This window comes from Gastrolobium bilobum, unplaced genomic scaffold (assembly GCF_033153095.1).
Source record: "Gastrolobium bilobum isolate Gb01-03AN ecotype WA unplaced genomic scaffold, APGP_CSIRO_Gbil_v1 utg7600, whole genome shotgun sequence".
Classification (NCBI taxonomy): domain Eukaryota; kingdom Viridiplantae; phylum Streptophyta; class Magnoliopsida; order Fabales; family Fabaceae; genus Gastrolobium; species Gastrolobium bilobum.
In genome coordinates, this window is record NW_026897674.1 from 333,475 (window position 1) to 349,851 (window position 16,377).

Here is a 16,377-nt window from a genome sequence, read left to right on the forward strand (position 1 = left end):
GACATGTTGTAATACCAAAGAAAAAAATAGAGGACATGTTTGGATACTATTTCTAAAAATAATTTTTTGATTTTCAGAACAAAAAAGTTGTTTGATAAAGTCTATTTTGTAAAAAGAGTTTTAAAATTTGTAACTATTTTTTTTAAATCAAATTTAAAGAAAATGTCTGAGATATTTTTGTTTTATATTTTAATTTTTAATTTTTTTAAAAATATATATAAAAAATACATATTTTTATAATTATTCTACAAAAAAAAATTAAGAAAAAAAATTAGAACACAATCAAGCAAACCGATAATATCTTTTCCTTTTTAAGAAACATGAAAATCTCCCCTTCTATAATAATAGGGAAAAGTATTTCTCTAGTCACCAGAGATAAAGTTATCTCGAGCTCAAAACGACGTTGTTTAAGGTTATAAGATTAAAAAATTATAATGATAAAGACTAATATAACCCTACAATATATTATAATTACAAAAACACCTTGATTTCTGTCCCAAAACGACGTCGTTTTAAGCTCACTGAAGATAATTTTATTTTCGGTGACAGAAGAAATCCTTTACTCATAATAATATTATATTTATTTTGAACCTGATATTAGGCTCAATATTCTAAGTTGGTTGATAGAACCCAATATAGGACTGAATGGAAATGAATCTTCTTAGATTAAAAAAAATATGATATGGTCGTGTATTATTTATTCACACTATTATTTATAAAAAAAAAATATTAAAAAACTTTTAATCTTTAAGATTTTGAGAACGTTCACCTTAGTTTTCAAAATAAATACAATGTATCCAAAATAAAAAATAAAATGACCACCAAAACTAAAAGTCGTGTCAATCTTTGCCTGTGCAACTGATACCTCCAGAACTTTATTGGTCTTTTCATTGAATAATCTTAACGTTCGATATGAGTTGAGTGAGGAACAAAACTACATCCTTGACAAGTTTATGCCAATCATATAATAAATTAATGCAACGAAATTAACTCAGATATCAAAGTATTTAGCTACCGCCGTAGCAGTTCAAACGGATAAGCAAGCAAGCAAGCATTTCCTCTGTTTCTTTCACATGGCTTCTCCAAACATCTCCATCAAAATCCATGAGCACTGTCTTGTTGCTCCTCCATCTTCAACCCAGTTCTCTCTCCCTCTCACCTTCTTTGATCTCTTTTGGCTCAGGTTCCATCCAGTTGAGCGCATCTTCTTCTACTCCCTTCCTCTTCCTCATAAACCCATCTTTTTTCTTTGAAAGTGGTTCCAAAACTAAAAACCTCACTCTCTCTTATCCTCCAACACTTCCTCCCTTTAGCTGGTAACATCGTTTGGCCTTCTGATTCACAAAAACCCATAATCCAATACAACCCTGGTGATGGTGTTTCCTTGGTCCTGGCAGAGTGTGATGCAGACTTCGATCATATATTGGATAATTCACCCCGTGAAGCCATAGAATCTCGTTCTTTGGTACCCAACTTGGAATCCTCAGAATCTCTTGCATCTGCTATCTCCCTGCAGATAACTCTGTTTCCAAACAGCGGATTTTGCATCGGAATCAGCACCCACCATGCTGTTCTTGATGGAAAATCTTCAACTATGTTCATCAAGGCCTGGGCTTCTCTATGTAAATCCGGTGAAGAATCACCATCTTTGGTGCAAGGGTTAGAGCCCTTCTTTGACAGGGAAGTCATCAAAGATCCAAATGGCCTTGACTCTTTGTTCATAACCAATTGGAAAGAAATCTCATCTGTATTGGACCCTACTAATAATAACAGCAACGAACGAAGCTTAAAGATTATGTCAAATGTGTTTCCACCACTTGTGGAGAATTCAGTTCGAGGCACGTTCGAGCTTACACGTGGAGATTTGGAGAATATAAAGAAAAGGGTGTTATCCAAGTGGCATATGGTGGAAGGAGAACAATCAATGGCTTCTTCAAAGCCAACTACTTTGTCAACTTTTGTTCTTACTTGTGCTTATGTTTCTGTCTGTATTGCTAAAGCAATTCAAGAAGCCGAAAGGGATAAACAGAAATTTGCTTTTATATTCACTATGGATTGCAGGGCTCGGTTAGAGCCTCAAATACCTGAGAACTATGCTGGCAATTGTGTGACTATTAAACAATGGCTATTTGTCCCATTTATCTTTTAAATAATTAAAAATTACCACCTCATCTTCATTTATAAACTATTTAAAATATTTGACATTTTTCTTAAACATAACATCAATCTGCCTCCTATTTGATCGTTAATCAAAAAATTATACCAGAGTACAAAACAATATACTCAAGTTCCTGCTTGAAGATGTTCATCATTTCTTGAATTATTTATCAGAGTATGAACTCTCCTACTCGAGTATCACACTGAATACTCGAGTATCAACCCCGGATACTCGAGTATACATCGGCAAAAAACCCTCAAATGAGTGGGTTTCTGCCTCATTTGTCACTCACATGTTTACTACCCAAAATTTCCAACGTCTTTCATCTCTATTCCAAGCTATAATCAAAGCTTGTATCGTGTGAAATCAATGGCAATATACTTACAAATTCAATTTTTTTTAACAAAATCCAAATTCAAGCCAAACTCTAGATCAAATTTATGTTGAAAGATGAGCTCAAGTTCAGGCACTTATCCTCTAGTTATCTATCACAATGGGAGGCAAATTAAAGATCCTAATGATGTCCAATTTGAAGGTCCCGTATATGAATTGAAAAATTAAAATTATATTAATTTTAAATCCCAAAGAGAAAATTAAGAATTCTTCGATAATAACGACTTGTTAGTTTGTGGTTCACACAAGATCTAGTCTATTGTGGAAACTCTTCAAAGTTGACGGCACATAAGTCATAAAAGTATTATATATAGTACATTTAGAATTGGCTAGTCATAATATTTCACAGAATTGGCTAGTCATAATATTTCACAGAATTGGCTAGTCATGGATACCTCCGTGATTTTGGTGTTAAGCTATTTTCCTTCCCGTTTTCTTTCTTGCTTGATGGAGATTGATACTGAGGATGAGCTTATTCCATGTCGTACAAATAATTTTTTACAAATCCTCACGATTTCACGTTGCACCAACAAGGTTAAAGAAAAAGGAAATATATTTTCGAATATGCATAGTTATAATATTAAAATTTATTTTTTTGTCTCTCAAAAGATGTCTCCTAACATGAAAAGTAAAAAAAATATGACTTTTTAATATTATAATTATACATTCCCCGAAATGTATAGTTAAAAACTGCCAAAATGATATAACTTGTGTCTTTTAAAAGAAAACTCACTTTATACCAAAAAAAAAAACTCACTAAATCCTATAGAAAACAATATAATCAGTGAAGAAAAAAGTGCATAATGGAAACTAACTGCTCCTAATTAATGTTAGTAGAGAATTTACGAATTAGAATATGCATAAATTTACTACTAGCATTAATTGAGAGCGGTTAGATTCATAAATTACTTATGAAACATTTATTGAGATTAATTGATTAATTTTGACAAATTTTAACGGGTTCAACGTGATCTGGTCATAAATTTATCTTTGACATTAAATCACAATTTTCAAGCTTATGCCTTCACGTCTGATTTGATTCTGTTAGAATTTTAACGGGGGAGATGAAATAATGTTAGTAGAGTAAATTTTTAGAATAAAGGGTAATAAAATTATAAATATAAATTTAGAATAAAATTAAAAATGAAACTTAAATATATAAAGAAAAAATGTGTGTCCTTATAAAAGACACAAACTTGGATCCTTTTAAGAAAAAAAAATAGATATAAAGAAGTGAGATTCACAGTTTTATTTTTCCAATGGGATTCACACTTTTTTGTGTTTATTTCTCTCTTAAAATGATCTAAATTTGTATTTTTTTTATTTTTTTTTTGGTAAGCAAATTCGTATCTTTTAAAAAGACATATACTTTTTTCATAAAAGGAAAAATATAAATTAAAAAAATATAAATAAAACGTAAATATATATATGAAAACTTCAAAAAGTAATAATATACCTTTAAAAAAATCATTCTTTACATGTTTAACTTATTTTACTTTATTATAGATGAACCCTTTTAATGATAAGAACTTTTATTAAAATTTTTTGATGATGTTTCTCATTATAAATAAATGGAAAAATATTTGTCTTTTTAAAGTATATAAAATTGTGTCATTTTAAGTTTAAGTGAGAGAAAGATACAAACTAATAATTTTTATTTAAAATTTAAATTAAAAAATATACACTTCCTCTCTCCATAATTTTTATTACTTGTGTCATTTTCTCTCTTAAAATAATATAATTTCGTATCTTTAAAAGAAAAAAAACACTTTAAACCCATAAATAAAAGAGAAGTTAAAAAAAAAAATCCTCCAAATCGATACCTAGTTTAGGGGTATGCAAAATACCTTGAAAAAACTTGAATCATATTGAGAACCGACCCGTGATGAGAAAAAAAAAAAGATTTTTCAAACGTTCATAAACCAGATAAGTTTTTAATTGTTTAAAATAATTCAGTTATGAACTTATTATGAACCGTTCTTTTACATACAGTGTTATCACTCACAAAGCCAATCCCAAATTGTTCGCTCACTAGCCATTGTCTCTGTGTCGATATTGAATCTCAGACTGAAACATGGTGGAGCAATGTTTCTGGTTTGAAATTCACCGTTGAGGTTGCTATTCTACCCATGTATCATTTAGGTTGCGAGTGTGCATTGGTTACTCTTGCACTCCACTCCCTTCGTCGTCATTGTGCCATTTGAAGTCGTTGGTTGTGACGAGTTGTTTATTTTCCATTCAGGTTTTCGTTTGTTTTCGTTGTGCAATTCTTAAACTGATTTAGGGATCTAGGTATTAATTATTAAATTTAGGGGGTTTTTGATTTAGCGATTTACAATTCGTAATTATATATGCACTTCTCACTTCTTCGTGTCCGTGGATTCGTGGTGTCGAACACGTAAACTTGCATTGTCTGTTAACGGAATTGTGGGATAAGAAGATAGAAGATACCTCTGTCATATATAGAAATAAGACATTGTCTTTTATTATTAGGAATTGTCTGTCGCTACAAAATTTCCAGTGTCAGTGGAATGAAGCTAGTGTTTTGAATGAAGTGTGTTGGTTATCATTAAAGAGAATTCGCTGGAAGAAGATTTGCAAGATAAGAAATATTACTAACTTGAAAGCTCTATAATATCTAAGCTATCGAGCCACAAAAAATATTTTGAAATTGATTAAGATTTGGGATATGAATCGCTGGGTTTAATGCCTAAGATTCCAAAGCATACCCATCCAATGTTAGTGGAATTGCTTCACTGGTGCTGGCACCAAGATCCATCTTTCAGACCCAATTTCTCACAAATTCTGTTTGGCCAACTCATAAGACTCAATTTGGTAAGTGTAAATTCTGATTGAGTTTAGATTTTAAAGAAAACACAACATTCTTTTGGGCATTATAGGCCCTTGAAAGTGTGTGTATCTGTAGTTTAGTTACGTATCATGTGCTGTTGAATATGTTTTTGTGTTCCTAAAAAAGTGCTAGGGGTGTTCATCAACCGATCCAAACCGCAATAACCGAACCGAAAAATCGATAACTGAATAAACCGAAAATCGAAAAATCAAAAACAAAAAAAAAAACCGCAAAATTTAATTGGATTGGATCGGTTTTCGGATGGGTTAATAAAAACTGATTCAATCCAAACTGATCCAATATATTAATTTCTCTCTACCTATTTGGGTTTTTTTTCCAATCATAGCCCAAAAATTTCTAAACCAAAGATCATTAACCATTATCTAAACCCAAAAAAAAGCCTAGTCATATCTCATTAACAAAATTTAATTTGTGTAGAGTTTCATATCTCATTGCCCAATAAAGAAAAAACTATATTATCGTTTAATGATGATTTTGTATTTAAAAAAAATAAAATTACAAAGTCAATATATACAAAAGATGTTATTTGCACAATAATCATGAAACAAATTTAAGGATTTTAAAAAAACCGAAAATCGATCCAATTCAAACCGAAAAAAATTGGATTGGATCGGATCGGATTTGAAAAAAAATCCAAACCGAATCGATGACTACATGATCAAACCGAAGGAATTTGATTGGATGAATTTTGCTTCCAAAACCGATCCAATCCAGACCGCGAACACTCCTACTACATTGCCCATTTTGGTTCTTTTGAAACAAGAAATGAATGACTAGTTTTTCATTAATAAATGTCACTTTTAGTTTCATTTTCATGGCAATTTGACTTTAACTAAGAATTTAATACTCATTGGTTCTAAATTGTAGTTTTTTTTTTTAAGGAACAAAATTAATAATTAAATATTGACTACTTGTGTTTTAAGAGAATGAAGTACAGGCTGAGAGAATTGTTCGAGTTAAAGAAAATGGATGATACAATGCTACATGTTGGAAATTATAAGTCAAATATAGTAGTTAATATACATAGGGTTCATCTAATCTCATATTGCATAAGAGAATATCTCTCATGTTGTAGACACACATGTGGTGGGGCTCGCTATTTTTTTTTTTTTAAAAAAAAAGAGTGTTACGATTTTCGATGGGTCTATTGGAGATAAAATTATTCTTATGTTGTATAAAATTTTTTTTACCATATACTTGTGCTTGCTTTTGAAAGAATCGTGAAGGGAAGTATCTCTGTGTAAGTTTCTCTAAATTCTGATTTTCTTGAATTGAGGTTACAGTGATCAAAATGTTGATAGACCATTTACAGAGAATAATGTTGAAGAAGAAAAATTTGGGACAAAAATTTCCCATCTAGGCCATTATTCAGAAATAGCTGAGAAGTCAATGGAAAGATTTGTCTCTATGATATCATCCTTTAGATGCTCTTCTGGTTCTCGTGCAAGTGGCCTCCGTGCTCCTCTGAAAGATGTTCGAAACACTTGTAATAATAGGTAATGTATTTCAAACATAATGCTGGAATTCATTGTCCCTTGGACTTTTATATCAACATTATGATTTGTGATCATATACCTGCTTTATCATAGGCCAACAATGGCTATGGACTTCAGACAATATGCATATGTGCCTAAACAAACAAAGACTAGCAGAATAGCTCCTGGGAATTAATTCAAGTTGTTTAAGTGGAACTTTACTTGATTGTTGTTAATGTCCTCCTTTGAACACCATTATGCACTAGCCAGGGTGTGCAAAATACCCAAAAACCAGTTCAAGCTTTGGAATGAATGTATGTACGTGGATACTAAGTGGGCAGCATTTGATACCTCAGAATTTCACTGGGCAGCACTGTCTACGTTTTCTATGCTTTATGATTCATCAATTCAAAAACCAGTTCTGAACTCAGAAATAGAGATTAGTTCAGAAATCAGTTATGAACTGGATTCCGAACCGAATTAGTTATGAACTGGATTCCGAACCAAATCAATAATAAACCGATTTTTGAACCAAATTGTTTTGTAAAAAGTGAATTCGATTCTTTGAACCTTGGTTTGGTTATGTAAAAATAGATTTGGTGCATATACTCCATTTTTCATCTGATTGGATAAATAAATTAATTAAAACGAGTACTAGTACAGTAGTACTTAGTGTCGGACACTTTGTTATATTATACCTAAAAAAGATTACAAGGAAAAATAATCAATAATGCGATCCAAAATAACAAACTAGTTCATAGAGTTAATGAACGGTAAATAAAAAATAAATAAATAAATGAAAATGAAAATTTAACATACTCCACTTTCTCTGTCGTAATAAATTGCTGAATCATCCAATTAAAACTCCCTCAGTCAAAGCATAGCCCATCATAAAAAAAAGTATGAAAATGATCCATCACATGCTTATTCAGAACAAGTTCCACTTCAACACCACTCTTCCCACCCCAGCTATGCCAATGTTTAAACCTCTATAGATTGATGTTGTCTCCACCTTAGCAGGCCTTCCCCAACTATGCCAAGGTTCCATACTCTTCTTCAGATTTTTTATTTATAAAATACATTCACTGTCCTTTTTTTAATGCCTTTTTTTTTTTTTCAAAACAATAAGGAATGCAAGAAGGAAGTGATAATTCCGTCCAAATCTTAGCAGAATATCCAAATTTCACTGTTAATAACCATCATCGTTTTTCTTTCTTAAAAAAATTCGCATGAATAAGGGTTGAATATATGGACTTAAGATACAACGAAATTAATGTTGATTCAAATGATATAAATATTTTCATTAGAATTTTTTTGAAAGAATTAAATTTTAACTTATATCATGCATATCTTATACATTTAATATGAATGTATATTCTTAGGAGTAATGTTCTAAGATTTTTTTTTTTATCAAGTTGATAACAAAATATTATTGCTTGAAAAAACGTTAGTTTATTTGTAAGAAAAAATTGAAGTGCGTACGCTAGCTCAATATTGATAACAGTTAATTTTTTGTTTTTTTTTTTCTGAGGAAAAAGGAGGGGTGTGTTACGAAAAGAAAGATAATCAAATTTCATGAGACATGAAATCTCAGACCCACATCTTTAGGACAAATGAGATTCTACGCTCTATGTCTACTTAAGTGAGATGAGAAATAGAAAATTCTCCGACAATTTTTTTTTTATTAACTTACAAACTATACGAAGTCAATTAATATAGGGCTTAATATAGTTTATAAGTTTTAATAATATTTATTTATTTTGAACCTGTCGTTAGGCTCAATATTCTAAGTTCGTCATTAGAACCCAATATAGGGCTGAATTCATGCATCCTATATTAAAACAAATGCCTTTTACATAAGAGCAACTTATGAGGCTCAATATTCTAAGTTCGTCGGTAGAACCGAATATAGGGCTGAATTCATGCATCCCTATATTAAAACAAATATCATATCATTCTCTCATCCGCACGCGTATCTGTTTTTCAAATAAGAGCAACTTGATATAATTCTTGTTCTATTGTGGTCTGGAAGACCTTTATATTATAATAAATTAATTAAACAAGTCTACGACAAACCTAAGTCATTATATATATAAAATCATTTTTTGCAGCCGCTTTACGTAAAGCAACGACAAGTGTATGGTTATGATTCACCCCATTTAATGCTTTCATCATTTGTATGATTATAATTCTCTGCATTTAATACTTTCAAGTATATATATGGCAAGTATTTGATTGTTGCACGTACAGCAGCTACAAAAATGCAATCCTCATATATATATATTGAATAAACCACATGTATCTTCCATGAGAGGCAATTTTGTTCAGAACGAATCCCGAATTAAGGCTTTAAATTCCTTTCAAAAATATTACTGAATACATAATTAAGGCTTTAAACCTAAGTCACTATGTAAATCAACGGAACCAATGTTCAATTAACCTACAAATATATGATTTCAAATGTTATAATGAAAATGTAATACATCAACAGCAATAATAATAATAATAATAATTTTTATTAATATTATTATTGTCATTATTATTATTTTTACTTAACCAAGAAGCTAGACGGCTTTTTAAGTGGCTTAAAGTTTTATTTTTTTTTAAGTTCAATAGACTCTTAAAAAAAAATTAACCAAATTTATGTAATAAACATGTTAGGACATGGCCAAATTTTATAGTTTAAGTCATAAACTTTCATGTGTTATCTGAGTCATGCTCGTTACAAAAAAAATTAAAAATAAATAAATTAAGCTATCTAAACATAAACATCAGCAATAATTATTTTCCAAAATAATTAGGGTCGCTGATTAATGAACTCGTATGAAAAGCAAGAAATATTGGAAGAAAAATAGTTCAAATTGAACTATCTCATTGTAGTTAAATACTTATTATATAAAATAATTATTGGAAATCATAATTAATTTATTAACACTATTTTTTTACAAAAAAAAAAAATAAGAACTAAATTTAATCTTTAAGATTTTGAGAACTTTCAACTTAGTTTTAAAAATAAATACAATGATCAAAACTAAAACTCGTGTCAAACTTTGCATGTGCAACTGATACCTACCTCCACTTTTTCTTCGAATAATCTCACGTTCGAGATGAGTTGACTAAGGAACAAAACAACATCCTTGACAAGTTTATGCCAATCATATAATAATATTATGCAACGAAATTAACTCAGATATCAAAGTATTTAGCTAACGGCGCCATAGCAGTTCAAACGGATAATAAGAAAGCAAGCATTTCCTCTGTTTCTTTCACATGGCTTCTTCAAACATCTCCATCAAAATCCATGAGCACTGTCTTGTTGCTCCTCCATCTTCAACTCAATTGTCTCTCCCTTTCACCTTCTTTGATCTCATTTGGCTCAGGTTCCATCCAATTGAGCGCATCTTCTTCTACACCCTTCCTCTTCCTCATTCAAACCCATCTTTTTTCTTTGAAAAAGTGGTTCCAAAACTCAAAACCTCACTCTCTCTTGTCCTCCAACACTTCCTCCCTTTAGCTGGTAGCATCGTTTGGCCTTCTGATTCACAGAAACCTATAATCCAATACAACCCTGGTGATGGTGTTTCCTTGGTCCTGGCAGAGTGTGATGCAGATTTCAATCATATGTTGGACAATACACCCCGTGAAGCCATAGAATCTCGTTCTTTGGCACCCCACTTGGAATCATCAGAATCTCTTGCATCTGCTATCTCCCTGCAGATAACCCTGTTTCCAAACAGCGGATTTTGCATCGGAATCAGCTCCCACCATGCTGTTCTTGATGGAAAATCTTCAACTATGTTCATCAAGGCCTGGGCTTCTCTATGTAAATCTGGTGAAGAATCACCATCTTTGGTGCGAGGATTAGAACCCTTCTTTGACAGGGAAGTCATCAAAGATCCAAATGGCCTTGAATCTTTGTTCATAAACAATTGGAAAGAAATCTCATCTATATTGGACCCTACTAATAACAACAGCAACGGGCGAAGCTTGAAGATTATGTCAAATGCGTTTCCACCACTTGTGGAGCATTCAGTTCGAGGCACGTTCGAGCTCACACGTGAAGATTTGGAGAATGTAAAGAAAAGGGTGTTATCCAAGTGGGATATGGTGGAAGGAGAACAATCAATGGCTTCTTCAAAGCCAACTACTTTGTCAAATTTTGTTCTTACCTGTGCTTATGTTTCTGTCTGTATTGCTAAAGCAATTCAAGAAGCCGAAAGGGATAAACAAAAATTTGCTTTTATATTCACTATGGATTGCAGGGCTCGGTTAGAGCCTCCAATCCCTGAGAACTATGTTGGTAATTGTGTGTGTTCTCATATGGTGGATACACAGCAAGATGACTTTACAAAAGAAGATGGGGTGGTCATTGTTGCAAAGAAGATTTATAGTAAAATAAAAAAGTTGGATAAAGGAGCTCTTGATGGAATAGAGACATTGTCTTCTAAATTTTTGTCTATGATTAGAGAGGGAGTTAAAGGAATAGGAGTTGCAGGGTCGAACAGGTTTGGAGTTTACGAGACAGACTTTGGTTGGGGAAGGCCTGCTAAGGTGGAGATGACTTCGGTGGATAGAGGTTTAACCATTGGCATGGCTGAAAGCAAGAATGGGAAAAGTGGTGTTGAAGTGGGGCTCGTTCTGAAAAAACATGTCATGGATCTCTTTCGTACTTTTTTTCATGAAGGTTTATGCTTTCACTGAGAGAGCTATACGTGGGAAAATTTTATTTTCGTTTTTTACCATTCATTGAGTCTCTGAATTAGTTTGTCAATTTTTGCATTGAATTGTTGTTTATTTTCCCTGGTAATCTTTTTGGGCACGATAATTAGCAAGGTGTCCAAACTAACTTATATAAGTACATTCTCTTTTATTCCTAAGATACTGGTATCCTCAAAATCAAATCATGAGACCGACATTATTAGAATCAAATCAGACAGGAAGGTATAAGCATGAATGGGACTCTTAATCAATTGTGATTTAATCTCAAAGATAAATTTATGACCAGATCACGTTTAACTCGTCAAAATTTGCCAAAATCATTTTGTCTCAATACTTGTTTCGTAATTTATTTTTATTTTTTTTGAGATATTTCAATCGGTTCATCGTTTCGCGACTAGTCCTATAACACCCCGTTCCATTTCGGTTTGTTATCAAACATACGATACAAAAATGCCGCATAATTAAATGCCTAAAGCGGAAGACTTCGTATAAGTATCACAATAGTTCTCTTTAAACCACGTAACATAACTTTTTTCTTTATTATAAATTGTAGTCTCATTCCTTCACTGAAACCATACTTAACAAATCCATAAACCATAACTCTTGATCAAATCATTATCAACAAATAATAACATCTACCATTTCAAAGGGATTTACAGACAACATAACAGTTATATATTTGGACAAACTGGGAATCACATCCAATAATTATCTTAAAACCTGTAATCCAGAAAATCCAATACACTAAATATCCATAACAATTATTCCAGAATCCATCCATAGATTCTTACTCAATTTGGCTTCATGCCAATTTTTAACAAACTTAAACTTACAAACATATTTATATGTACATATCAAATCCAAACATATAACTGCATAACCTCAAATACAGATATGTCTCCCAAATATATACATAACATGTACACCATACATGCACATATATCCTCATACTAAATATATACAGATGTACCAAGTCTACACCTGTCTCCCTAAATACAAACCATACTATACATATATACATGATCATAACATATCATGCTCTCAAAAACTAAACAGTCATCCGCTACTCATATCATAAAACATATACATATATGTACATCTCCAAAATATCAATTTAGCTAATAGCTCTTGTTGTTTCTGCTAACCATCCAAATCATGTCTCTTACCCTTCGAAGGCTCACCTTCCCCTGGAGTACCTGAAAACATGTCCCAAAACGGGATAAGATATAAAACCTAAGTAAACTCAGGGTTTATGGAGGGATTCTTCGCCCATGAGCTCACTTCCTACATGAGAGGTCAAATGCATATCATAGTAGAAAACATATAGCTTACAAATCATATCAAATCACATATCAGATCAAACATATAATCATCACATCAAATACTGATACCACATCAAACATCTACTCATCATATATCAAATACATATCTGTACATAACGGTATATAGAATAACTGATATCATATAACATAACGAGAATGAACCGAGCACTGGATGCATTCATGATACTAACAGAAACTAAAGCCAACCGAGAACCGAATGCACTCATGGAAATATCAAATGTCTATTGGCCAAGAACCAAAAATACATATCATACTCATATATAACGGTAAAATATGTGTTCTATCACACGTGAAGCGTCCTTCACACTAGTAATAGTGACATAACATGTATGTATGTATGTATGTATGTATATAGAAATACATATACCTTAATACTTGTCTCATAACAAAATTCATAACTTATCCACCGTTACATAATTCAACATAATCGAATCATCACTTATCAAACTTATCACTTGACAATCAAATGATCTTAGAACATATCTGATTTACAATCAGACCATTAGAATTCAAAACATCAGAACTTATCAGAACATCTGAACATATAAGAACATCTGAACATAAGAATCTATCAGAACACATCAGCATTTATCACAACATCAGAACTTATTAGAATATCAGACATCAGAACATATCAAAATATTAGAACATATCAGAACATCATCCACTAATCATGTTTCCATTTAGGCTTTTAATCAAACACGTGGTATACATCATTTACCATGCCTTGTCCGAATTGGCATCTTGGATTTTCAACCAGTCAACATGTATTTTTAAGGCTTCGTTAAGAATAGTCACTACTAAAAAAAGCTCTATTATCGACAGAATTTATCAACAGAAAATATTCCGTCAAAAATAGTAACGAAATTTTGACAAAAATTCAATTCCATTGGAAATAGAGACGGAAAAAATTTCTGTTGAATTTTGAGACAGAAATTTTCAACGAAAAATAGATTCTGTCAAAAAATTTAACAGAAATAAAATTCCGTTGAAATTTTCTGTCAAAAATTTATCACATAATTACTTTTAATCGAAAAATATTGACGGACAACAAATTCTATTGATAATTACAACGGAATAATATTTCGTTTAAAATTTCAACGGAAATTTTCTGTTGAAAATTGCTACGGCATAGTTTTCCGTTGAAAATTCATACGAAATTTTTTTTCGTCGAAAAATGCAACGGAATTTTTCTGTCAAAACTTTTGACGGAATATTTTCCTTCTAAAATTGCAATGGATTTTTGGTCCGTTGAAACTTTCAACGGAATTTTGGTCTTTTTCCGTCAAAAATTTCAACGGAGTTTTTTTCCGTTGATAATTTTCAAGTCATCACAACCATTATAAAAAACCCTAAATTTCTTTTATGCAAGTATGCTGTCATTTATAATTGTTTATGGTGTTGTGCATATATATTGAAACATTTACATGAGAATGCAAGTAGTGACTATCCATATCTGGAAGTGTTGAAGAAGTGGGTGAAGTTATAAGTATACTAAAATGATGCTCAGATGTACTCACATGATAATGGATGTGAAAATACGTAAACATGTTGCTAACAAATCTCTGTAATCTTTATTATACTCAGATCAATATCATATATGTTGATAATTGCATATCACTCATGTGTTTGTTTTCGTTGATTGCATTTTTTATATTGTTTAAGTTTACTATTGATGGCTTCCAGCAGGTCTGCACTTAGGAGGTTTTGTCCCTCATCTTGCAATGGCGTGTGTGCCATTTATACCATTAATTATGTCAAGGCCTGAGACCTTATCTTTTGTTTGAAGCTTATTTCAATAAAGATTAAAGAGATTTGTTAGCAACATATTTACGTATTTTCGTATCCATTATCATATGAGTACATCTTAGCATCATTTTTGTATACTCATAACTTCACCCACTACTTCAACACTTGTAGTTGTGGATAGTCATGACTACTTGCATTCTCATGTGAATGTTTGAATATGTATGCACAATACCATAAGCAATTATAAATGATAGCATTCTTGCATAAAAGAAATTTATGGCTTTTCATAATGCTTGTGATTACTTGAAAAGCAAAATGAAAGAGTAAAATTCAGTCAAAATTACTTTATGGAAAAAAAGTTCGTTGAAATTTTCAACGGAAAATAATTCCGTTGAAATTTTTGACGGAAAAAGTCCAAGATTTCGTTGAAATTTTCAACGGAAAATTATTCCGTTGCGATTTTCAACGAAAAAAGTCCAAAATTCTGTTGGAATTTTCAACGGAAAATTATTCCGTTGCAATTTTCAACGGAAATAATTCTGTTGCAATTTTTGACACTAATAAGTCATTGTCTGTCACGAGTCATTTAGGAATACACTTTGCACCAAAATGTAAATGGTCAAAGTAAAAAATCACACAAGCCCACTCACCTGCTCTACAAATTTATAACTGTCTTCATCGCTCTATTCATAGAACTTCTAGAGTTGTAGAAAGTTGCTAAAAGGTGAAAATTTCATTTTTCTATCTCTCACTTAAATAAATACTTATAAGATTATGATGTCTGGGACAGTTACATCTGTTGTTGCTTTATTCTACTCAGATTAGTGTCATATATGTTGATAATTGCATATGACTCATGTTGCCTTTATTTTCGTTGACTTCATTTTTTATATTGTGTAACTTTAATATTGAGGGCTTCTTCTACTAGCTAGTAGGTCTACGCTTAGGAGGTTTTGTCCCTCGTCGGGCTTTGGCATGTGCTAAAAGAAATTTATGGTTTTTCATAATGCTTGTGATTACTTGAAGAGCAAAATGAAGGAGTAAAATTCGTTCAAAATTATAAACGGAAAAAAAGTCTGTGGAAATTTTCAACGGAAAATAATTCCGTTGAAATTTTCGACGAAAAAAGTCCAAAATTCCGTTGAAATTTTCAACGGAAAATTATTCCGTTGCAATTTTCAACGGAAAAAGTCCAAAATTTCATTCGAATTTTCAACAGAAAATTATTCCGTTGCAATTTTCAACGGAAATAATTCTGTTGAAATTTTCGTCGGAAAAAGTCCAAAATTCTGTTGGAATTTGCAACGGAAAATTATTCTGTTGCAATTTTCGACGAAAAAAGTCCAAAATTCTGTTGGAATTTTCAACAGAAATTTATTCCGTTGCAATATCGCTTACCATTTAAAGGTCTGTTTGCTTAATTTACTTGGAATTATTACCTAATTGCAATTTACTTTATATATTTTTAATTAAGAATAATACAAATAAACAAAAGAAAATCAATTTTTGGCTTAGGCCCATTTCCTTGACGGGTTCGGGGTGACCCGAACTTTCCTCTTCTAAACTCCCAATTACTCTAAAACCCTAGACTCACCAGTAGAAGAAGTCATTCTTCTTCTTCTTATTATTATTATCATTATGAGCATTGACAACTTCTATTTTTGCAAG

General features: G+C 31.6%; 1 protein-coding gene across 1 annotated transcript in view; it reads right to left on the reverse strand.

Annotated features, from left to right (window-relative positions):
• The window catches only part of LOC133309182 (malonyl-CoA:anthocyanidin 5-O-glucoside-6''-O-malonyltransferase-like), a 38,249-nt gene that overhangs the window by 9,093 nt on the left and 12,779 nt on the right, over nucleotides 1-16,377 (reverse strand). Inside the window, exon 3 of the mRNA XM_061509917.1 lies at nucleotides 4,399-4,408. Within this exon, the coding sequence (XP_061365901.1) occupies nucleotides 4,399-4,408 (10 nt within the window). The remainder of the gene's footprint in view (nucleotides 1-4,398; nucleotides 4,409-16,377) is intronic.